The sequence below is a fragment of the Eptatretus burgeri genome, chromosome 8, assembly GCF_056783735.1.
Source record: "Eptatretus burgeri isolate ZD-2024b chromosome 8, Ebu_testis_v1, whole genome shotgun sequence".
Lineage (NCBI taxonomy): Eukaryota > Metazoa > Chordata > Myxini > Myxiniformes > Myxinidae > Eptatretus > Eptatretus burgeri.
Window position 1 is genome coordinate 8,620,110 of NC_140968.1, and position 25,786 is coordinate 8,645,895.

The following is a 25,786-nucleotide window of genomic DNA, read 5'->3' on the forward strand; positions in this document are numbered from 1 at the left end:
GGGCAACTCATCAAACATGATGCCCCCAGAACCACAATCACTTTCATCAAACTCATCGGACTGACGTAATCATGGATATTAAAAATTACAACCGGTTTTGCTGTGAAATTCAATCCTTGCCCGACAGTCCGTCACACCACGTGATCGGATTGCTTTTTCTGTTAATAATTAAAACACAAGATGATGAAAAAAAAAATGAAGGTGAAAACACGAGGTAAGGCCGAAGTCACATTTGGCTCGGCGCCCGGAGGGTCGACAAAATGTACGGACACTCGCAATTATAAAGCGGCCGCAGTATTTCCACGGTCACACAATGTAGCAGTCACACGTTTTTATTTTTCGGGGAGCCGCACGGCGTGTTTATAAATTGTGGAGACCGAAAACGTGGGGGTGCCGTAATTTTTTGGGGATTGGGAAAATTCATTTTTCATTAAGAAGAGCTAACGGCAGCCGCACGGAAAACGCAAGCCCACCGTACGCCCTACGTACGGTCGACGTGGAACACATCTACGTCATAGCTTGGCTTTGTCGAATTGCTACGGCGAGTGTAGAAATGAAAAAAGTTATAACCCCGCAGTTATAATTCCACGGCGCCCCTTATGACCTGTAAAATATAGCCAAACAGCGTTGGGCCACCCTAAGGCCACCTCAGTTTCTCTGCGGCCGCCGCACGTTTCTGTCAATTCAGAGGGCGTACGGCCGCCTTATCCTCGCCGTAGAGCAAATGTGACTGAGTACTTCCACCGACGAACTGAATGAACAAAGCGCGAAGATGCGGCTCGAACAGGTCGGGGAGACACGTGAACAAACATGAACGCTACGTTGTGTTCGGTTTTTTTTAATGTTTTGGGTTTTTAGGGCTAAACTTTCTCGAAAAAATTGTTCGGATTCCAATTTGTTCAAACAGCTTGGCCGTTCGGATTCTGGGGGACCACGGTAAATTATAGTAATAGTACATTCAGTTATATATACTGGTATATTTTTATTGAAGAAAAATAAAGGACTGGGAAATATACCCACTCATTACCGTCCGTCTGGCTGCCACGGACTTCTTATAATAACCTGGACCAGCAATGCCATCTACTCGCAGCAGTGAGAACTGAAGTCACTGGAAATGGCTCAGCGGCCATGTTGCGTTGCGACTCGCTCGTCGCGCGCAATTCAAAAAACCTGTAGATGCATTAAGAGTTTTAACTATTCTGCCAGTATTTTGAACCGGTAAACGTAAAAATGCCACAGTGCGTGGCGTTCGGATGCAATCATAAGTCTGGGAAGAGCTCCACATGCACCTTTCATCGGTAAGAATGCGATTATTGATGCTTTTTTTACTCTTTCAATCGTCAATCTATTTTTACAGTATTATTTTAAGAAGTTACAATTTAAACGCCAAACACCAGTATAACAATGTAAATGATGGCAAAGTACAGTCGATAATTTGAAAGGAAATGTAAAAAACCGATATTATCCAGGAATATGCCGGAAATGAGTTTTCCAGGCGTCTGGAATTCAATTTTTTTTCCGGAGATTCATTCCCCCCCATCGACCGCCGTGGCTGCGTAAATAGTTGGGCGGGTAGCTCACAATATTTGTCCATTTGAGGGCACAGGCCCTCCCTATTCCGAGGGTCCTGGCTCCGCGGTCCACCTAACCCGATGTTACCCCCAAAATAATTTTGTTTCCTACGCGCCTTTGGATTAGGGAGTCGTATCTATCTTGATATCAGTGATCACATGTTTGAGACGGAGGCAGACTGCAATCATGTATTTTCTCTCATACAGCACATCCGTGAGTGCTATACAAAGATTCGTCTCCACCATGTTGCTCCAACCATGAACACTGGATTGAAAGATAAACCCATCAGGAAAAAATTCAGCAAACTGATCCTATTTGCACATCAATAGTTTACTAACCATTTGCATTGAAGTGTTTCTCCTAGTTTTCGACATATGTTATGTTTCGACCTTCTGTGATTATAATAGTTGATCGTCATCTTCTATAGGTCAATGCATATTAAACCAGTCTCATGAGTGTGTAGATTATAGATCGTGTTTATTAAGGTTGTCCAATGTCTGTTCAATGTTTTCATGATTGATCAATACATTATAGGCCATTCAGGGTAGCTTTGAGCTACTCACACAGGGGGTAGCTTTGAGCTACTCACACAGGGGGTAGCTTTGAGCTACCCACTATGGCCTATAATATATTGATCAATCATGAAAACATTAATGAGACTGGTGCTGGTTCAAGATGCTTCAACCGACTACAGAAAGCTACCCTCTATAATATACACGTATTAATAGGAGGCCATAGGTTAGTCTGCAGATTATAGATCATATTTATTAAGGTTGTCCGATGTCTGTTCAATGTTTTGATGATTGGTCAATATATTATTCATTATAGGCCATAAGGCCTATTATTATAGGGGGTAGCTGAAAGCTACCACCTTGTGGCCTATAATAATACAAATGTTATAGGCCATAGGGGGTTAGCTACACACATTACACTGATTATCATCAGATCATATGACATATGATATGAAAATCATTCATGAGAATTGTGACACCTCGTACTCACTCACCTTTTTGATTCGTGCTGCACAGCTTATATTAGCTTGGTAGTGATTATGGGCGGCAGAGACTGTTGCAAGTGAAATGAAAATCCTGTTCTTCTTATTAAGCTGGACAAAAATGATGTTTCCAGCGAGAAATTCGGCACAGATTAAGTTATTCAACCTGTGAATTCGGATTGGCAATGCAACATGGCGACTTCAGTCGACAGAGGCCGTTGCTGGTCCAGGTTATTATTGTGCTGTATCACGTGATTGGGTTTTCGTATATCATGACTCGCCCGCTAGGGGTGGCAGGAATGTACATCCGGACGCGCAATAAAGCGGAGTTGATGCTAACACTCTTGCTTCTCGTGTTCCACTGCACCTCGTACACCACAGTTGGCTGACGAGGATGGTTGAAAACGGACATGTGCCCGTTTTCGTCGGAGACGACTTCAAATTGTTTTCGGAGCAATTGGGATGCTATTTGCACGCGAATGATGTGGTCGACGAGAGCAAACAGAAGTCGATCTTGCCCGCTTCACTTTCGGCACAGCATTATCGACTACTGAGTGATTTGGTGGCGCCGGACAAGCCCCGTGATGACGGGCTGTCGTTTTGGGACGTTGTGGACAAGATGAAAGCACACATGGCGCCGGAGAAGTCATTACAACTCGCTCGATACCAGTTCGATCGCCTCTCGAAAGGTGCAGAGGAGCGCGTCGGTGATTTCGTGGCGACGATTAAGCATTCTTCCGTGGCCTGCAAGTTCACGGCGGGGGAGCATCAATGTTTTGATGATTGGTCAATATATTATTCATTATAGGCCATAAGGTCAGGACGTTTTATTCATTATAGGCCATAGGCATATTATTATTTATTAGGGTCATATTATTCATTATAGGCCATAGGGCATATCTGTCAGGTCAGGTTCAATCTGTGACCTGCTACAGGTACCATGTAAACCTGTACTAACCTGTTCCATGGTCGGGTTGTCGGCGACTAAACCGTCTCCCCCACCAGGTTTTCTGGTGAGGAGGGTGTTTGGATATGGACACTCAGCAGGATTAAAAACAAAACCTGTCAAAGGGCGGAGGAGCTCCTTGTGAGCCAACGGCCATCCATATCTAGTGCTCAACTGTGTCTACGGACGTCCTCCTGCAGTTGGGTCACTTCTTATTAGGAGGTTGGTGGCAGGATTTGCACTCCGGCCACCGTAAAACCCTTCATTCCGCAAAACGCAAAAAAATCTGAAAACCCACTCCGTGGGAGTACCTCCTGTGCAGCTTCCCTTCGCAGGGCAGCTCACCGGATGACGGGATTGGGGCAAAGCCTTCGGGACCCCCAATCTTTGATGATAGGAGGGAAACCACGGGGTAACATCCCTGGGTCAGATTGCAGGAGAGTGTGTCGGAGTGGTGCTGAGGTGTCGTCCACCAGACGGCGGTCTCCTTGGGTTAACCTGAGGCGGTCCCTTCAGGTGGGTGCCTGGAATGTCCTATCCCGAAGAGAGGATGATCACCTGTCTCTGTTATCATCTGAGCTCAAGCGTTTGGACATCGGGATTGCAGCTCTCTCTGAGGTTCGGAGACCGGATTGCAGTGAGATAAAGGTGGGTGGTTACACCTACTATTGGTCTGGTCGCTCTGATGGTTACCATACCCAAGGAGTTGCTGTAGCTGTGTCCAATAAGCTGACCCCAATGATAATTGAGGTAACACCGGTCAATGAGCGTATTATGAAATTAAGGATTCGTCACTCCTTAGGTGTCATTTTCCTGGTCTCTGTTTATGCTCCGACTGAGGCGAGTGATCTCACCGTGAAGGATGCATTCTACGCCACGCTCGAGTCTGTGGTTGATCAGTGCACCAGACGAGATACACTTTGAGTCTTGGGGGATTTCAATGCATCGACTGGAACTGATAGGGATGGTTATGAGATGTGTGTTGGTCCCCATGGGTCAGGAACTATGAACCAGAATAGCACTAAGTTCCTTGACTTTGCAAGAAGTCATGGACTAAGGGTGGCTGATTCATGGTTTCAGCGTCCACAAGCTCATCGCTGGACTTGGTATTCCAACGCTGGCGGTGTGGCAAAGGAGATTGACCATGTCCTCATTGACGGTCGTTGGAGGATGATCCAGAACTGCAGGGTCTACCGGAGTGCTCAGTTCCTCAATACTGACCACAGGCTTGTTGTTGCAACTCTAAAGCTGCACCTTAAATCCTGGAGAATGGTACCATCCCAGCCTAGGCTGGATGTTGGCAAGCTCAGGGATGAGAGAGTAGCTGAGGAGTTTGCGAACAGGCTGAGTGGAGATTTGGGAGGTCTGGGTGCTTTGGGGGATCCTGAAGAGTTGTGGAGTGCCTTCAAGACCATCGTCCTTGATGTTGCCGGTGGATGCCTTGGAGCTCACCGCAGGGCAAAGAAGAATTTTGTCTCTCAAGGGACACTGGATACCATTGACCAGAGTCGCAGGGCCAGGCTGAATGGCAGAGCTGAGCTGTTCAGGGAGCTGAGGCGTAAAACTGTACGTGCACTGAGGGTGGACAAGGAGGCCTATGTGCGAGGAATCTGTGAGGGGGTAGAGCATCACCTGTGGACAGGTGATTCTCGTCCCGCTTACAGGGGAATTCGCGCATTACGTTCATCCAAGCCCATACCTCGGAGCACTGCAGTTCGAGCAGAGAGTGGTAGGCTCTTGACAGAGGAGTCTGAAGTGAAGGCCCGCTGGGCCGGTTACTTTGAGCGGTTGTACCAGGCTGATCCCCCAGCTGTCGAGTTGGACGTCAAGGGTGTTACACTCCCTGTTGCTGACCCTCGAATCAACTGTGGTCCACCTTCGCTTGTGGAAACACGGGCTGCGGTGAACCAGTTGAAACGGGGCAAAGCTCCAGGGATCTGTGGCATCCATGCCGAACTTCTCAAGGCTGGTGGAAATGCTGCACTCGTGTCGTTGCATGCAGTTTTGTGCTCTGCCTGGAACACAGGCATCATCCCAACTGACTGGAAGAGGGGCCTTGTTGTCCCTCTCTGGAAAGGGAAGGGTGATCGCCAAGACTGCAACAACTACCGAGGGGTGACGCTGCTCTCAGTGCCAGGCAAGGTCTTTGCTCGGATAATTCTTGATAGGGTTCGCCACCATCTGCTTGAGCACCAGCGTCCAGAGCAGTCAGGCTTTACACCAAAGAGGTCAACGATTGACCGTATCCTTGCACTTCGTTTCCTCACCGAACGCAGACGAGAGTTTCGGCAGGGGCTGCTTGCAGCCTATGTTGATCTCTGTAAAGCGTTCGATTCAGTGAATCGGGATGTCCTCTGGAGGATTCTTGGTCTTTTTGGGGTGCCACTAAAACTGATCGATCTGATGTCTGAACTCTACTCTGGTACTGAGAGTGCTGTGAAGTGTGGTGGTTCCATCTCTGACTTATTTCCAGTTGTTACTGGAGTTCGTCAGGGATGTGTACTTGCCCCCACACTTTTCAGCACTTGTATGGACTTGATTTTAGGGAGGATGTCGGAGAGATCAAGTTGTGGTGCATCATTTGGGAATGTGAAGATCTCGGACCTTGATTTTGCAGATGATGCAGTCATCTTTGCGGAGACTTTAGACATCCTCTTGGGGGCCCTCGAGGTGCTGAATGAGGAGTCGGAGCCGTTGGGATTACGGGTTTCTTGGGTCAAAACTAAGATCCAGGCTTTCGGTGACATCTTGGATGCTGCTGTCCTGTCTGTGTCTGTTTGTGGTGAGGATGTTGAGGTCGTGGAGAGATTCACTTACCTTGGCAGTGATATTCATGTCTCTGCTGGCTGCGAGTCAGAGGTCAATAGACGTCTGGGTCGGGCCTGGGGAGTCATGGATTCACTGGATCATGGGGTGTGGCGCTGCCGGTACCTGTGCGGGAGGACGAAAGTCTGAGTCTTCAGGTCCTTGGTACTTCCAGTCTTGCTCTATGGGTGCGAGACTTGGACTCTGACCAAAGATCTGAGACGGAGACTTAATTCCTTTGGTACCAGGTCTCTTCGTAGAATCCTTGGCTATCGCTGGTCGGATTTTGTGTCCAACGAGCGGTGACTGAGAGAGACTCGGATGAGATTTGTTACCTGCATAGTCCGTGAGCGTCAGTTGCGGCTGTATGGACATGTGGCTCGTTTTCCTGACGCTGATCCTGCTCACCAGATTCTCTCAGCGAGGGAGTCTCATGAGTGGAGGAGGCCAGTGGGCCGACCACATGCCTCATGGTTGCAACAGGTTGACCATCATCTCAAGGAGATGGGGATGGGCCTGGCATCTGCCTGGGGGATGGCCAGACGGAGGCCCCTGGAGTACAGGCGGAAAGTGGACGCAGCGACGTGCTGTTCTGGCACATGCTCCCATACCTGACCTGACCTGAGCATCCAGCTCGGCTCAAAGATCGTTTTATTGCTGGTTTACAAGATGCGAAGATGGTTTCGGCGGTTCTGCGGCTGAAGGGTGAAGCCATTACATTCGACTCGGCGGTCAGCACGGCTACAGTGGTCGAGCAGACTCGCGGAGATGTTCGGGCCATCACCGGCCACGCGGGATCGCGAGCACCCCGGGACGCGCGCACGACCTTCGGTGCGGGTCGGACGTCGCCGCGCGGCCGCACGTGCGGCGAGGTGACCCCGCGGACGTGTTTGGGATGCGGAGGTTGACACCTGCGCCGTGCGTGCCCGTTTTAAGGCACCGTGTGTTTAAATTGTCAGAAGGTGGGTCATCTGAAGCGTGTGTGCCGTGGGGCGCCGGCCACCATTAAGGTCATGGACGGCGATGTGTGAGGTGACCTCGGCAACCCAGGGCGGACCCGGCGGCCGTTGTTGAGCCTGTTTTCAATTGGCCCTGCGGCGGCGCGCCCGATGACGGTGGAAATCGAAGTGAACAAAACGCCGATCACGTTTCAGGTTGATACGGGAGCGGCTGTGTCGATCATCGGCGAACAGACCGCACGTAGACTCAACGGCCTGAAGCTTATCAGGTCAAACCTCACGCTGTTCACGTACACCCGCGAGAAGATAACGCCGGTCGGGATGGCAGACGTGTCTGTGCGGTACGAAGGCCAGGTCGCCACGCTTCCGTTGTACATTGTGCAGGGGAGGGAACCGTCTATCCTCGGCCGAGACTGGCTGTCCCGCATCAGGCTAGACTGGGCCGCAGTTCACCTTGTGCAAACCGTGCCGAGCTGGTAGGAGGATCAGTTGGAGAAGATTCTTCAAAGACATCAAGGTTTGTTTTGCGACGACCTTGGGAAACTCAAGGGCATGGAGGCAAAGCTCTTCCTGAAGGAGGGGTGGTTCCTCGTTTTTGTAAACCACGACCGGTGCCGTATGCCCTGCGGGACAAGGTCAAGGGTGAACTGGATAGGCTGGAAGCCTGTGGAGTGATCGAACGGGTGTCGTACTCAGATTGGGCCACCCCAGTTGTCACGGTGCTGAAACGGAATGGAGACGTCCGATTGTGCGGGGACTTCAAATCCACGGTTAACCTGGGGCTCAGTGTGGAGCAATATCCACTGCCGTCAATCGATGAAATATATGCCCGATTGGCGGGGAGTCAATACTTCGTGAAACCAGACCTGCGTGATGCATATTTTCACCTGGCGATGGATCCCGGGAGTAGCGAGCTTTTGACAATCAACACGTGTCAAGGACTCTATTGATATACCCGACTGTTTTGGGATTGCTTCGGCCCCAGCCTTGTGGCAGAAAGCCATGGATCAGGTTTGCATTGGCCTGCCCGCTCAGACCTACCAGGACGATGTGCTCATTGCGGGGAAAACGGCGGACGAGCACCTTGCGAACATTGCCCAAGTGCTGACAAAGCTAGAAGCGTGTGGCCTGCGCTTGAACAGGGACAAGTGCGCATTCTTCAAGCAGCGCTTGGAATACCTTGGGCACATCATCACGCCAGAGGGGCTGTTGAAAGGTCCTCGGAAGGTGGAGGCGATTCAACACATGCCACCGCCTCGCGACAAGACACAGGTGCGCTCGTTCATTGGTATGGCCCAGTATTACCAAAGGTTCGTGCGCGGGCTCAGCTCACAACTTGCACCGTTAACAAGGTTGCTCAGGAAGGACGAGCGCTGGGCTTGGGGGCCTGCACACCAGGCGTATTTCGACCGCGTCAAGCGGCTGCTCACAGAGGATACGGTCCTCGTGCACTACGAGCCTGCGCGTCCGCTCTTATTGGCATGCGACAGCTCTGCATAAGGCATCGGGGCAGTGCTCTCCCACAGGATGGACGATGGTTCCGAGCGGCCTGTTTGTTTTGCATCCCGGACCCTGTCCGCAGCAGAGCGGGAATATGCCCAGATCGAGCACGAGGCTCTCAGCCTCATCTGGGGTGTGCGGAGGTTTTATCAATACCTGCTGGGGCGGCATTTCACTTTGCAGACGGATCACAAACCGCTTCAATTCATCCTGAGAACCGAACGCGGGGTACCGGTGGTAGCGGCCGCGCGAATACACCGGTGGTGTCTGTTTCTTGCTGCTTACGATTATGATATTCAATTCCGAAGCACCGAGAAGCATGCTTACTGCGACGGGCTCTCTCACTTGCCGTGTGCGGAGGGTCCAGCTGCATCTGAGTCAGCCGACCGGGTCGATGTGTTCGTGCTGGGCCAGGTCCAAAGCGGGCCGATCACGGCCAGACAGGTCGCGGTGGAATCGGCTCGTGATCCGGTGCTCGCCCGTGTCGTCCAGGCGATTTATACGGGGAATTGGAGCGATCTACCTTCGACACCGGCATTTCAACCTTTCACGTCGCGCGCATCGGAGCTCTCGTTGGTCCAACGGTGTGTTATGTGGGGAATGAGGACGGTGATTCCACCGAAGTTCAGGCAGCGGTGTTTGGAAGAACTGCATGTCAGTCACCTTGGCATCGTGAAGACCAAGAGTCTTGCTCGTAGCCTGTTGTGGTGGCTGGGGTTGGACAAAGACATTGAGCGGTTGGTTAAGCGTTGCGCCACGTGTCAAACAGATGCTGATAACCCGCGTTGAGCCTCGGGGCTATGGCCGACCCCATACGGAGCATGGCAGAGGGTCCATGTAGATTTTGCGTGGCCGGTTAATGGCAAAATGTTTTTGATTGTGATCGGTGCATTCTCTAAATGGCCGGAGGTTGTAGTAATGCAGCATACATCAGCAAACATTACAGTAGAGAAACTGCGGACGATCTTTGCTAATAAAGGATTACCGGAGATCCTGGTCTCTGATAACGGTCCGCAGTTCATCGAGGGTGTATTTGATGAGTTTCTGCGTCAAAATGGTATTCGACATCGAAGGTCCGCACCGTATCATCCTGAGACGAATGGACAGGCTGAGTCGTTTGTTAAGATGTTGAAACGGGCTTTGCGCAGGGGGGGTGTTGCACCTGTGCAGACGGTGGTCGATGTCTTTTTGCTCCATTACAGGAACGGGATTCATCCTGTCACGGGTGATTCGCCTGCCATTCGTCTTTATGGACGGGCATTGCGGTCCAGACTGGATTTGCTGCGACCTGGAGGGTCGGGGAGTGGGGCGGTGTTGCGTCCGACGCTGCTGCGCGGTTTCGATGTGGGAGAGTGGGTAATGGTGCGCGATTATTTCCACGGTTCCAAATGGGTGCCGGCTGTGGTCTCTGTGGTACTGGGGCCGGCGAATTGCTTGGTGCGGACTGATGGTGGGGAGGTGTGGAAGCGGCACGTGGACCAAATGCATGATCGCTGTTCAGCGTCACCCCCCCACGCCCCCCGGGGCTGAACGATGTGGGACCCCCACCTGTAATGTCGCCGTGGCCTGACGTTGTATTGCCAGGGCCGGATTTGCCGACGCCCAGGGGGTCTTCGCCTGATTCAGTCCTGCCCGGGGACGTCGGGCAGGCTGGTTGGCCGGGGGCGGTTGTTATTGTGGATGGCGCGAGTCCGACGAGGGTGTCACCTCGACCGAGCCGGGAGGCGTCTGAGCCTGGGCTGTCTGGCGGCGCTGCCCGTCCGAGGCGGGTCAGGGTGGGGCCGCGGCACTTGGAGGATTATGAGTGTTGATTGGTTTCGGTTGGTCATGTTATGATTGTCCTTTCATCATTTGACTTGTCATTTTACGAGGGGAGGAGTGTGCTGTATCACGTGATTGGGTTTTTGTATATCATGACTCGCCCGCTCGGGGTGGCAGGAATGTACATCCGGACGCGCAATAAAGCGGAGTTGATGCTAACACTCTTGCTTCTCGTGTTCCACTGCACCTCGTACACCACAATTATTAGCAGTCCGTGCTGGCCGCACGTTCGCCTTCGGCCCCCCTGCGTCACCTTGCGGGCACCTTGAGGTCTCCTTGCGTCTGCCTTGAAAATTCTATGGCCGCCGCAGCGACGCCCTAAGGTCACCGTACTGCGGTCACCGAAAATACTGCGGCCGCCCTATAATTGCTTGTGGCCATAGATTTTGTCGACCCCACGGCCGCCGTGGAAAATGTGGCCTCGGCCTTTAGCTCCCCAGGCTCTCCCGGAGGGACCAGGTCGTGCTTTGTCGAATAAGGCTCGGGCACTGTCGCAAAAATGCATCCCTCCATAGAATTGGATGTCACCCAAAGGGGTTCTGTGATGTGTGCAGAAAACCTGAAGATTTAAACACTTATTTCGAAATTGCCCTCTCGATGGGGAATGGAGGCAGCGTCTCGTACGGTGTATAAGAGTTATGGGGATAAGGGTGTTGGACCTGCAGGTGATGCTGCGGCGGATGAACTGGAAGCACCCCAACTCTGTAAGGCGGTATTAAAATTCCTGAAGGAATGTGGGAGACCTATTTAAAATGTATCTGCCTTTGAAGGACTATGGCTGTCGGCGAGTTTGATCAGATTCTGGTGCGTGGCGTGGATAGAGCCTCCTGGCTCGAACAGCGCCATTAAAACAACAACAACAACAACAACAACAAAAGAATGAAAGTAAGACGAAGAACTTCCGGGTTGTTGTTCCTGTAAACCTCGACGGACATCCTCGTGGTCGGGACGGGACTGATGGGAAGAGGTATTTTGGGAATTCTTATTTAACACTAAAAACGGGAATTTAAATATAAAATAATATTATGTTTCTTGACGACGTCGATGAAGGAAAGTTAAAGGAGTTTTTATTGAATGTTTGTTGAGGTGTTTGATTGTTAATTTAATGAGGTGTTTTTCACTCGTTTTGTTAATAATCAAATCATCACTAAACTTCCTTCAACGATGATTAAACCTCATTCTTCTTTTTAACAACAAAACTACCAGAAACATTTTATATACAATTTGATCTCTAAACGAGGAGAAACGAGGGGACGAGGTTCGATTACCGACTTTACCTGTTCCGTGGGATTTTTAACGTTCATAATCTGAATGGAGATGAAAACCCTGATTAATAATCAATAAACTCAAAAATATCGTGTGGGTCTAAAATGTAACATTCCTCGTTAACCTTCCACCGACATTCCACGAGGCTGGCCCCCACCACCCTGCCCCCAATCGGAGTGGGCCCCGCCGCCCTGCCCCCAATCGGAGTGGGCCCCGCCGCCCTGCCCCCAGTCGGAGTGGGCCCCGCCGCCCTGCCCCCAGTCGGAGTGGGCCCCGCCGCCCTTCCCCCAGTCGGAGTGGGCCCCGCCGCCCTGCCCCCAATCGGAGTGGGCCCCGCCGCCCTGCCCCCAATCGGAGTGGGCCCCGCCGCCCTGCCCCCAATCGGAGTGGGCCCCGCCGCCCTGCCCCCAATCGGAGTGGGCCCCGCCGCCCTGCCCCCAATCGGAGTGGGCCCCGCCGCCCTGCCCCCAATCGGAGTGGGCCCCGCCGCCCTGCCCCCAATCGGAGTGGGCCCCGCCGCCCTGCCCCCAATCGGAGTGGGCCCCGCCGCCCTGCCCCCAATCGGAGTGGGCCCCGCCGCCCTGCCCCCAATCGGAGTGGGCCCCGCCGCCCTGCCCCCAATCGGAGTGGGCCCCGCCGCCCTGCCCCCAATCGGAGTGGGCCCCGCCGCCCTGCCCCCAATCGGAGTGGGCCCCGCCGCCCTGCCCCCCATCGGAGGGGGCCCCGCCGCCCCGCCCCCACTCCGAGTGGGGCCCGCCGCCCTGCCCCCAATCGGAGTGGGCCCCGCCGCCCTGCCCCCAATCGGAGTGGGCCCCGCCGCCCTGCCCCCAATCGGAGTGGGCCCCGCCGCCCTGCCCCCAATCGGAGTGGGCCCCGCCGCCCTGCCCCCAATCGGAGTGGGCCCCGCCGCCCTGCCCCCAATCGGAGTGGGCCCCGCCGCCCTGCCCCCAATCGGAGTGGGCCCCGCCGCCCTGCCCCCAATCGGAGTGGGCCCCGCCGCCCTGCCCCCAATCGGAGTGGGCCCCGCCGCCCTGCCCCCAATCGGAGTGGGCCCCGCCGCCCTGCCCCCAATCGGAGTGGGCCCCGCCGCCCTGCCCCCAATCGGAGTGGGCCCCGCCGCCCTGCCCCCCATCGGAGTGGGCCCCGCCGCCCTGCCCCCAATCGGAGTGGGCCCCGCCGCCCTGCCCCCAATCGGAGTGGGCCCCGCCGCCCTGCCCCCAATCGGAGTGGGCCCCGCCGCCCTGCCCCCAATCGGAGTGGGCCCCGCCGCCCTGCCCCCAATCGGAGTGGGCCCCGCCGCCCTGCCCCCAATCGGAGTGGGCCCCGCCGCCCTGCCCCCAATCGGAGTGGGCCCCGCCGCCCTGCCCCCAATCGGAGCGGGCCCCGCCGCCCTGCCCCCAATCGGAGCGGGCCCCGCCGCCCTGCCCCCAATCGGAGCGGGCCCTGCCCCCAATCGGAGCGGGCCCCGCCTCTATCAGAAACCTACACATCTCCCGTCCTTCGGTGTGGTGTCTGGAATGTGTTTGTGAGATGACGGTGTAGGACTTGTTGAACCTGTGTATTTATATTCAAGGAAAGTGTAAATTCATGATGAATCTGTGAGAAAGTTCAAGTAAAAGTAAATTGAGATGTTTGTTTGTTCTTCTCTCCACACGTGGTTTTCAGAAGGTGGAACGGAGCCCTCCAGGTGTGTGTTTAATGTGTCATCACTTCAATATATGTGTTTATATTCACCACTTGGCTGTATATGCATGTATGTACGTGTGTCTGTATGTATGGAATATTGTCGAGGCACAACACACAATAAGAGGAACGGAAGAGGGAAGGACAAAACAGTGGGGAACAAAGACATTAGGAGATGATCTATAGAAGGGAGAGGAATTGGTCAAGGAACACGGGGTGAACAAGATGGACACTCCAGGGACTTTCAGGACCTCACAAAGCAGCAAATTGGAAGGAGGGGGGGGGTTTAGGGTGAATTAACGGCTGGAAAATATCGTGGTTTTGGATTGGAAGGCGAATTCATGAATTCATTCATGAGAAGCACGTGCCACAGCGCATCGCTGCGTCCACTTTCCACTTGTACTTCAGGGGCTCCGTCTTGCAATCCCCCAGGCAAATGCCTGGCCCATCCCCATCACTTAAGGATGGGACATTCCAGACACCCACCAGAAGGTAGGCCTCAGATGAACCCGAGGAGACTCGTCTGGTGGACGACACTTCCGCACCACCACAACACATACGACAGTGTGTTTTGTGGTGGCCGTAGTACAAATACTGCCACCAACCTCCTCGGAAAGGTAACGACCTGCAGGAGGACGTCCGCAGATGCAGTTGGCACCAGATATGGATGGCTGTTGGCTCACAAAGAGCTCCTCTGCCCTTGTGGCAGGTTTTGTATTTAATCCTGCTGGTGTCCATGAAAGGGAAATGAGAAAGAAGAAAAGGAATAAGAGGTTCTTCCCTCCCATTGCCTTTCTTCTTGTTTTGTCCTTGTTTTGTTTAGTCATGGTGTTACTGTTGATGCATTACCTTTTTGTCTTTGGACATTGATTTTATGCTTCTTGATGAAACGATAATGAGGGTGGCAGTGGTAGGGTGGCACTTTCATGATTTGTTCTTTCATTTTGTTTGGGGTGGCTGCTGGTTGCATCATTGCTGCGAGTGTGGCTGTGCCGCTGATGTAGTGCCCCTTGTATATTGGAGAAGAAATTTGGAATTTGGCCAGCGTGCCAGTGATAGCTTTCCTCATCTTTGACAAAGACTCCATGGGATCTTTAATGCCCACCAACTCACGCTGTGAGAGGGGATGTCCAGTTGAACGTTCATCTGAAGGACGGCGCACACACATTGATCCCTTTCCCTCTCTGTGAAACACCACGGTGACAGTTTATTGCCGTGTCGGGATTCAAACTCAACCAAGACAACTCAGGGACAAGTTTGTCTACCTCAAGTCCATCCTGCCAGCCCACATGGGTTGAACAAACTGCAAAATCCTGCATTGATTGTGTAAAATAGAGTCAAGAAAATAACATGCATAACCTTTCCTTTGTTAACATAAGCATTGTGTCCCTGGCAGGTCATCGGGGAAATGAACAACTTCTTAGAATGGCTCCAATCACAAGGTCTGAGAGCAGAAACAGCCCAAGCAGTGATCAATGTACTTGGAATTGAGAATCGGAAGGTTCTTGGAGCTTGTACAGACTCTGATGCATTGCGAACAGAGCTCCTCTCTCTCGCCAAAGATAAATTTAAATTTGCAATGTATGCCGACTTCTGTCAATTTGTGGAATCTTTTTTGAAGCCGCCGGTTGTCCAGGTTGCAGGCTCTTCTCTGTTGGGAAGTCTCTTCAACAACTTGGAGAATGTTATTCGAGAACTTTCCAGTTTCTGCAAAAAGTTTATTGGATTCCAAAATGTGCAGCTGGAAAATATTCCTGGTTTCTGTGGAATCGGTTTCAGTGATGTCTGCAACCTCCATGATCAGGATGACGGATTAACACCCAAGTCTGGTATGTCATGATTTTGTACACCTGAGCATGTCAAGAAATACCTTGATGTTCAACCATGAATGTGTTTTTTCTTGGAACTTGAGAAATCTTCATTGGAATAATTTTGTTTTGAAAACGTTTAGATTCTCGATGCAGTGTATGTTTTTTTGTTATTTTTTTTTTGGTATACATTATCGAGGCTCGTCAGAGCGAACACACAACACACAAGATCTGTGGAAGGAAGAGGGATGGGGGTAGGGAACATGGGGTAAACAAGATGGACACCACAAGGACTTTCAGGAAGGAAAGCAGGGCATTTGATTGAAGGAGGTGCGTTTGGGGTAGAATAACGGGGGTGGAAAAGATCGTGGTTTTGGATGTGGGAAGATTGGAGGTAGTGGTGAACATCTGTTTTGAAGACCTGGAGGGAAGAGTGGGATTGAAGAGAGTGTGGTAGTTTGTTCCAAAGGCAGGAAAAAAGTGGAATGAAAGAGTGAAGGTGAGCATTGATTGATGATTTTTTGTAATTTTACCAGAAGGGGGTTGCTGGCGGACCTCAAGCACCCTGCGACATATGGGGGGGAATGGGGACAGCTCGCAGACAGAGCAAGGGGGGCGCGACCAGAGAGGAGACAGTAGAAGACAGAAAGATCACTGACCTACCTGCGGTGAGAGAGAGAGAGAGAGAGAGAGAGAGAGAGAGAGAGAGAGAGAGAGAGAGAGAGAGAGAGAGAGAGAGAGAGAGAGAGAGAGAGAGAGAGAGAGAGAGAGAGAGAGAGAGAGAGAGAGAGAGAGAGACCGACCGACCGACCGACCGACCGACCGACCGACCGACCGACCGACCGACCGACCGACCGACCGACCGACCGACCGACCCAGACCCAAAGACTCTGCCTCACCGCGGGAGATGCCAACGATCCGAATGCCTTTGTTTCCACAGCGTGAAACCGAGAAATGTGAGAGGCGGGAGCACGAGCGAAAAGGGGGGAGCAATACTCTATCAGGCTGCGGACGAAAGCTTTGCATGTGGTCAGGAGCTCAGGTGGGTTTCGGAAGGACTTTACACAACGGGGAGTACACAGTCGGCGACTGGCTTTGGAGGCCAGGTTGGAAATGTGACTTTCCCAGGAAAGATCATGGCAGATAGTGAGACAATGAAGCTTGAATGAAAGGGCTTCTTTAAGAGGATTGTTGAGAAAGTGGATTGGGGGGGGGGCGGTGGTTCAGACGGTCCTTTCAGAGAGACATCGTGAGAGTGTGAGATTTGTCAGGATTGAAAGACATGTTCCACGTGTTTGACTAGTTTGTGATTTTTATCCAGATCTGCAAAGAGCGAAGAAGCTACTGCTTGCCGATCTGAGGGATGAGAGATGGAACAGTAGAGGGTGGAGTCATCAGCAAAGTGATAAAGAGGATTTTCCAGAGAGTTGGAGAGATCATTGATGAAAACCAGAAAAAGATCAGGGTGCAGAACGCTGCCATGAGGAACTCCAGCCTGAACAGGAAGAGGGGATGAGAGAATTCCATTTGGGGCCACACGTTGGCTGCGACAGGCGAGTGAGTTTGTGAGCCGTGAGTGGAGATGGCCTTAGATACCATCGGAAGAGAGTTTGGTGAGCAGGGCAGGGTGCCAGACCGTATCGAAAGCATGTGATATGTCCAGGGACATGCCTCTGATTTCATGTGTGGCATTGAGGATCTCCATCCATTGTTGTGAGAGCAGAAGCAGTATATCCAGGGAAGAGTGACCTGGTCTGCAACCAAATTGAAGATCGGAAATCAAGCCATTGGAGAATAGGAAGGATTTAATGTCTGAAGCGATGATGGATTCCATAACCTTGCTGATGATTGGGAGAAGGCCCCGCCTACTTTTGCTAAGCCCCGCCCACTCTTACATCATTTCCAGTTCATCTCTGACTCACAAAGAAATCACTAGAAAATTACAGGATGTTATGGTTTTGAAAAATTTCCCAATGAAGGCTTGCCCAGGGAATTTCCAAAGGAAACCACACCCACCAGTCTTTCTCTATAAAAGCTTCAAGCCCAGGCTCCATTTTAAACATTTGTTTTTGCTGGCAATGGTGTGCTGTGTGCTTGCCTGGAACTCTCTGTCTTGTATGGAACTAAACCTTCAAGTTGATGAACTGGATTCAAACCTCTTATCTGTTGAGGTAAGATTTTTATTTTCCTATTTTCAAACTTTGATTGAAGCATACTCATTTAATAATTAAATAACTTAATTAATACATTATTATTTTCTCTCACAGGAAATTGTATCTGAAATACAAAATGAAAATACTGCTTTTGCAACAACTTGGAGCGAAATTGTTGACTTGGTTGAAGACCTTGTGAGCGACCAAGACCTACAGAACGAGCAAGACCTTGAGTGGGATGACTTTGGTGTTCCTTGGAACTCTCTGTCTTGTATGGAACTAAACCTTCAAGTTGATGAACTGGATTCAAACCTCTTATCTGTTGAGGTAAGATTTTTATTTTCCTATTTTCAAACTTTGATTGAAGCATACTCATTTAATAATTAAATAACTTAATTAATACATTATTATTTTCTCTCACAGGAAATTGTGTCTGAAATACGAAATGAAAATACTGCTTTTGCTACAACTTGGGGCGAAATTGTTGGCTTGGTTGAAGACCTTATGAGCGACCAAGACCCACAGAACGAGTTCGTCCTTGATGACCCAACCAAAGAGTTATACCTTGGAGACCAGCAAAATCCTGAAAAAGAGTTTTACAGCAATAGTACTCATTGTGAGTTATCAAGACAATACCCACTGAACAAGTTATACGTTGATGAGCCAGAATACAAGTTTCACCTTGGAGACTCACAAATTTTGAAAAAATCAGTAAATGAGTTCTGCCTTGATGGTTTAAATAACTACCTTGGAGACTCAGGAAAAAGGTTCTGCCAAGATGGTTCTAAATATGGGAACTAACTTGGAGACTCACAAATTTTGAAAAAAATCAGTAAATGAGTTCTGCCTTGATGGTTTAAATAACTACCTTGGAGACTTGGAAAGTTGGGTTTATTTTGAAGACTTGAAATGCTACCACTCTTTGGGATTTAAACCTATCAAGAAAGTTCTTACTCCCTCTTTCTATGTTATCAAACCTGAAAGCCTTAAAAGACAGAATTGGAAGAAGAGAAAAAAAAAAAACGTAAAAAATATATATATATATATATATATATATATATATATATATATAAATATATATATATATATATATATAAAAAAAAATATATATATATATATATATATATATATATATATATAAATATATATATGTGGAAATCTCATTTTGAAAAAGACATTGTGTTGGGTGAGGATTGAGTTGGGGTTGAGATTTTGAATGTGAGGGTTGGGGTTAAGATTTTGAATGTGAGGGTTGGGACACACACACACACACACATACACATCAACAAACAAAAGTTAAGCCTTGACTATTCAGTTGAGGATTCTGTGTGTGGGGTTCACAGATCTAAGAACGTCCCCCTTGACACACATTATATACTGTAATACACCTCGGACTTGTCCCTCTAGTGTCCACAAAGGTGTATTATCTGCTTAGTTTTGTCTTTTGTAATTCCTGTGAATAAAATGAACCTAAAATCTCTTCCCCTTCCAAATCATATATTTTATAAGTCCAAGGAACCGTATCTATTACATCAACAATTTTAAAAAGTTCTTTCGTCCATCGTTCAGTAAAACCCTTTTCAAAATGAGATTTCCACCTATATATTCTTACGATATCACCAACTTTGAACTTAGGTTTTCTGACATTAATCTCTTTTTCATATTTTAATTTTGTAAATGTTTCTGATGGTTTCATATTTGTTGACGTGTGAATCGTGTCATTATACTTATCCACAATATCCTGAATAAAAGATGACCATTGTTGTGAACCGAGTTGTGTGAATTTTTTATATAGTCTCTCTTTTAAGGTACGATTAAAACGTTCAACAACAACTGCCTTCCCTTCATTAAAGGTACTGTATAATGTAATACTGTTATTTTTTAGAAAATTCATAAATGTCTTGTTATAAAACTCTCTACCCTTATCAGTCCACAATTTTTTAGGTTTTCTCTTACTTTTATTAAATATCTGTTGAAAAGCTAACATAAGAGTATTACCTGTTTTGTTTTTTAAAGGGACAACCCACACATATCTACTCCTCAAATCAATAACGGTTAAAGCATACTTGTACCCCTTATCATTATTGAGTTCAATCAAATCAGCAGACCAGATATAATCAACTTCCTTGGAATAAACTTTCCTTCTCTGAAACTTTGTGAATATTGGTTTATGTAATTCATCAGCTAATTGCTCTTCAGTCTTAATGACATCATTAGAGCCTATAAGTTTTTTGAATTTCCAAGTCCAAGTTTCAATTTAGCACTAATCATCTTCTTCACGATGAACCTATCAACTTTTTCTCTCAAGGTTGGATTTTGTATCAGAGACAAATTATACAACATTTCTCTATCGGCTTCATGCTTTTCTTCCAACGTTGTGGTATTCCCATAATCAATATCGTGTCTCATGCACACTTCATCAACTATATTGATAGGCTTACTCCAGGATTTATGATTGTCTGCCTCATCTAATCTTTTATCCAATTTGTGCCTGGACCACAGAAAGAATACCCTGGTAGATGTAATTCCCCTGGTATTCCAGTAGTTGTAAATTTACTTCCTGATAAAAACTTTTGTATATCTCCTCCGAGTTTGTGTTTGGAGATAAATTGATTTTTTTTTGAACCACACACCGAACATATACCTTTTTGTATAACCCTGTTATTTTTACTTTTAATATATGAAATATTTTTAGTATTAGTTTTCTTTTTACATTTGAGACAATAACTCATTTATTTATATGAAAAAGTCCTGCAGAGTGCAAAAACCTTTTTAGTTTCCAACATGCACATTTGAATCTTAATTTTTAAAACATAAAGAATCCGTAGAAATGCCTTCACTCTCTCCTCCATTTATTTCAGAAAAAACTTGAATTAAAATGAATAGCTTGTCGATGCTAATAGTTTTGTCGAAAGTATTGCAAATAGACTTGTGAATTCTTTGTATTCCTCCTCGGTGGGTTGAGTTATTTTCTGTAATACCTCTATTCTTTTTTGAATCTCACTGGTTTCCATACTATAATATTTATTTATTCTCTCTCTTTCCTCCCTCTCTCTCTTCTCCTTTTCCTCCTTCTCTTTCTTCTCCCTCTCCTCCTTCTCCTTTTCCTCCTCTTCCCTCTCTTCTTCAACTCCTTCCTCATCCCTTACTATCCTTGAATCGTTTACACCCCATAGAATATTATACATATTTTCATCAGGATTTCTTGTTATTCCTGTATCCAAAATAATTTTTTTTACAACAGGAAACCAATAAAATTTCTTTTGAATTTCTAAAAGAGCCTTACCTTTTCTTAACTTTATAATTTTTTCATTATTTAACATTCTAATTAAATCTAAAGTTGTCGGTTTATCAACATCAGCATAATGCCAATCTTTTATTGAAAATACCTCATTCTTATGTTGTAGAACATATTTATTAAAATACCGAATACCCTTTTCTTGAAGGTATGCTTGGACACAGAAATGATAATTTCTTGAAGCCTTCTTGCTGTCATTTATGTATTAGAAATATATGTCAGAATAATATTATGGCACGAAACACCTCCCCATCTTCCCATAGTGAAATCATTTTGTATTTCCTTACTTATTATATATAATCCTGTTTTTTCTGTTTTCATGAGATAAACAAGGGCAAAACCATTATTATATTTACCCTTATTAAATTCTTTTATTTGTTGTTTACTAATCGTAGCCCCACAAAACTCATTCTCAATACCAAGTGGATAATATTCTTCCTTACGAGACTGATTTAATTGTTCCAGGTCTTCGAGGTTAATTTTAAATGACCAATTGTACCCTAAATCATTCATATCATACCCCCATTGTTCTATTCTCATACAAACGATACGCCCTTCTTTATAAAAATTTATTTTAATTCGAACTGTGAATTCTGTATGACCTGGAGATAATATCAACACTTCTGTATCTTTGGAATACACAGCCGTTTTATTTAAGTATATATATTGTGATAAATCGCTTAATCTCACCAAGTCATTCGCGTCAGTCGGGCTTGGATAATTTTTTAATTTATAAGCATTTTTCATGTTAATATTTTTGTTTATATTATATTTATGTCGTTCAGCCTGTGCCTTTGTATAATAATTTAATAAATCAATATCCAGTTCTTGAGATACACCAAAGATAGAACCATCTTTACCAACATAAGTCATTTATATTAGATTAAAAATAATATCATAAAATTTTTTATTTTTGTTGAGTTGAAATAACACATATAGACATAATTGACCACAACACTTGGAATTTAATTCTTGGACTTGAAATGTTTGATAAACACCATTCTGTAAGAATTTTATGACTTCAACAGGTGGTGGAAGACCAAAACTATCAAAATAATATTTGTCTTGACTATTAAAAATACAAACCCAATGAGAACCGTTCCCATTATTATCTTCTTAGTTCATAATAATATTCTTTGTATGTTTCGGCACATTTGTTAATTCATCTCTCATACAAATAACCACATTATGAATTTTTAATTTCTTACAATATTTGACAAGTTGTAAATTTGATGTTGTATTCTTTCCAAATTTTTCCAACCACTCATCAATGCTCATTTATTTATTAGAAAGATATAATCCATTACCTCTTTTCGTTAATTTTACACCTGCTTGTGCAATAGAAGAAAGCATATCTCCAACTAACAATCTTGCTTTATCAGGCAGACCTTCAAGTTTTTCAGCAAAATCTACAATTACACCACTTCCACTAATTTGTTTCTCCAACTCTTTGTTATGTCTTTCCAAGTCTTTTTGAGCCTGGAGTTGAGCCTTCCTTTCGTTGGCAGTTTTCACCGCTGTTGAAATACCACCCGTCAATGCTCCAACCGCACTTAAACCAGCAAATAAAGGAATTAGAAATGGGAGAAATCCTCCACTCGTCTCTCTTATTGAATATTTTTTCAACATTGGTTTTGTCATTTTAATTTTAAGTGAGCCAGTGTCATTCAAGATTTTAACCTGTTCTCTTGTGAGCAAAACATCAATTCTTACTGCTCCTTTTCTCTGAATTGTATTAATGTTAATCGTACAAGGCTTTTGATTTTGAACACAAGATGATAGTTTATGAAGATTGATTTGATTAACATATACCCCAGTTGGTACTTTGCCACTCATTAATTTCACAAAAAATTATGTGAGACTAATCATCACACCATTATCTGTATTAATCTGCAATTCTGTTTCTTCCAAAAGCAAACAATATGTATCAACTTCTTCACTCTCTCCTCTTTCAATGTATAGGGAAGTATCCACTCGATTAGACTTTATAGTTTCCTTTTGAGCGCTCAGGTCAAACGCATAGATTGTATACAAACTTTTAAATGCTGTCATATCCAAAATAGGTTCTTTATTTCCATTACTTTCACACACCTTTTGGTAAGACTTGTATGCTTCAGCAAAATCATTTTTTTCCCAATTAATTTCCAATCTATCTCGTGGATAAAATGTTCCATCTCGAGAAACGCGAAGTTGTTTCACCTTTGCATTATCACTCAATGCATTATTCTTATCAGTCGCAGTATCACCATCTGGCTTTTTAAAAATCATCCACAGATATCGTGGCTTTCCTTCCAGAACACCCAAATTCCACGTGTAAGTAGTTTGGTTGAGTTTAACGTGTTGACATCTTCTTTTGAGGTATGATACACTGAGTGGTTTCTTTGAGTTAAGTCTTCGATTCAACATCTCTTCTGTTTTAAGATTAGGAGTATATTCACTGATATACCAACTCATCTCCTCAATTACAAATTTATTCTGTTCACCAAAAGCACTACCAACACCAAAAAGCAATCTATTTTCATTATCATTCCTTTGTAGTTGAAATCTAATTTTAAGACCATACAGAACTTTATCATAATCACAAAATCCAAATATACCTTTAAGAGGAACTGCCACAGTAAAACTATTTTCTGCTTTTGTATCATCATTATACATTCCTTTCCTTTGAATATATCCAGGGTCTGTGTTTGTTCCCGTTGACATATCAGGAATAAAACCTTCGACAGACCCCTTTCCCATTCTATCACTGAATGTATAGAGTGTAAATTTCATCATTTCAGATACAGCAGAGACATAATCAACCGCTTCAACTTCTTGTGTTCCAATATACAATCGCACACTATCAAACATTTTCCAGAAGAAATCATTTACAAGTGTCGCGTTTGTGTTATTCCCAGCCTTAGTGAATTTAAATTTACACAACAAGAAACTTTCGGAGAGATTCAAATAGGTTTGTTGATTATTTATTTCAAAACTTTTTGTACCATTTGTATTCCAGTCTGTTCCAGTTATTGCATTTACCTTGAAGTAATCTTCTTTTTTAGTGGAGTTTGAGATAATAATAGTATCATCCAAATCATAGATACTATCAATTGCTTCCATACTTGTATTTATTTAGGAAAAAGATGTTAAAACTTTTGAAACCCTGATCCAAGTATTTGAATTATTTTCTGTCGTTCTTGGGGGGACAACTGAGTTTTACCTTTCTTAATTTCTTTTATTGCTTGTAATTTATGAGATTCCTTCTGAGCATCTTTTATACTCTTTACAGCACCTGCTACATTTCCCACAGCAGAAGCAGTTGAACCAATTAGGTCTTTATGTTTAAGAATAGTTGAACCAATACCCATGAGAGTATCAATTATCCCATCTCCTCTAAATTGATGTCTGACACCCCTTTGTCTCTTAGGTTTATAGTATCCTCTACCAAGATACATACCTTCACCCTTGTAGTATGGGGAAAGGAACATCCCATCCCCTGTAATTATTTTATATTTTCCCAACTCGTGTTTCCTCACAATAACCATCGTATTTATTTATTGGAAAACTTCACGTAGGTGAATTCTGATGGATATAACTTCTCCATTAAAAGAAATCACACGATTATCTTGGTCGGTTATCCTAAAATTTACTCTGTGAATGGTTTTTCCTGACACAGGTAGATAAACCAAATTTTTAGGTTCCAGATTGAATTTATAACCAATTGGGGTTGAGTATGCGCTGAATGAAAATATTGTATTTGTTTTTTTTCCATCATTATAAGCACCATCAATCAAATCACAGTGAATTAACACCGAATTTATTCCTGAGGATATTTGAATGACATTATCACTGTAAAACGTCCCATTAGTTTCAATCTTTTTTGAGGAGAAACCCAATAACTCTCTAAATGAATTATCAATTGTGAAATCAGCCTTGTAGTTATTTTTAACTTTAATCGTTGATTTTGAAGTATGTTTTTGAATGTTTATAACAATATTTTTTGGTTCATCACCCTGTTCTTTCATAAGACGAGCAATTTCGGAAGATATTTGAGAAATCTCGTATGCTCCGGGTGAGACTGTTATAGTTTTGTATCCACTTCCGGGATTATAACTAAACTTGTCATTTTTATCGGTTATATTAAATAAGGTATTATAAGTTTCCATGGACAATAAAGATGCCTCATATTCTTTTGTTGTGTCAAGTTGTAGTGGGTATGGGAATGAAGATGTGTGGTCGCTTGTTGTGAAAATAAAACTCAGGATTGTGCTTCTCATCTTATTTGATATGAGATAAAATGTCTTTATATTGAGATTTATTAATTATTTTCATGTTCATCAACTGGTCTAAAATGGCTGATGCTTCATTAAAACAATTGTTATTTCCAGCCTTCTTACTGCCTAACAACAATAACAGTCTATTAACTAATTGCGATGGGTCATTTGGAAGAAAACTAATACCTGAACCAAGGATACTTAAAGCCTGAATAATGTGTTTCTCCTTCTCATTCTTCCTACTTTTACCAGAAAGAATAACCTTATAATTTAGAGTGTTCAGCAAATCAATATATACTCTATCATCATTATTTTCCATATCCAATGGTTTATCAATATACTTTGATTCATCCCTCACAGTTGAACCTTGTCTTCCATCTTTTGTGAGAAGAAACATTAATCTCGGAGTTCGTTTAACAGGGGGTTGAGCAGAACTTAAGAACCTTAATTCATCATAAAATATCAATACCTTTTCTTGAACAAGATGAAATATTGCTGGTTGTTCTGTTGGAATGAGTCCTGCTTTGGGTTTTGAATCCGCTGAATATTCATTGTTTTGAACAGCATTCACAATATAATCAGGGGGTTGATTAATCTCTTCCAGTTGTTGAAATAAACCTTCATCATATTCTAATTCTCCAATATGCTCTAATTCTTCCTCAGTCATTTGACTGAAATCTTTTAACATTTGGAGCTTTCTGGGAGTATATTCTACTGTGGGAACT

The 25,786-nt window shown here is 45.8% G+C and overlaps 2 protein-coding genes across 5 annotated transcripts in view; both read left to right on the top strand.

The window, feature by feature from the left end:
- The window catches only part of LOC147021048 (uncharacterized), a 160,643-nt gene that overhangs the window by 107,611 nt on the left and 27,246 nt on the right, over positions 1 to 25,786 (top strand). For 2 of the 4 annotated variants that reach the window (XM_085893571.1, XM_085893570.1), the window contains one exon: positions 14,943 to 15,375. In XM_085893571.1, coding sequence (XP_085749697.1) covers positions 14,955 to 15,375 — 421 coding nt within the window. In that variant the 5' untranslated portion in view covers positions 14,943 to 14,954. Of the gene's footprint in view, positions 1 to 11,144; positions 11,565 to 13,352; positions 13,551 to 14,942; positions 15,376 to 25,786 lie in introns of those variants that run through there. The other 2 variants (XM_085893569.1, XM_085893572.1) reach the window with 2 other exon arrangements.
- LOC147021049 (uncharacterized) lies at positions 15,383 to 18,530 on the top strand. Its single transcript, XM_085893621.1, has 3 exons — positions 15,383 to 17,525; positions 17,622 to 17,834; positions 17,931 to 18,530. Exons 1-3 carry the CDS (start codon positions 17,163 to 17,165, stop codon positions 18,306 to 18,308), a joined length of 954 nt encoding a protein of 317 aa, XP_085749747.1. The 5' UTR covers positions 15,383 to 17,162; the 3' UTR covers positions 18,309 to 18,530.

Excerpts from the sequence above, each read along its gene's own strand:
- LOC147021049 (XM_085893621.1), top strand. The coding sequence starts at position 17,163 with ATGTCTGAAGCGATGATGGATTCCATAACCTTGCTGATGATTGGGAGA. Across the intron at positions 17,526-17,621 it reads CAAACCTCTTATCTGTTGAG|GAAATTGTATCTGAAATACA; the intron begins GTAAGATTTTTA and ends TTTCTCTCACAG. Across the intron at positions 17,835-17,930 it reads CAAACCTCTTATCTGTTGAG|GAAATTGTGTCTGAAATACG; the intron begins GTAAGATTTTTA and ends TTTCTCTCACAG.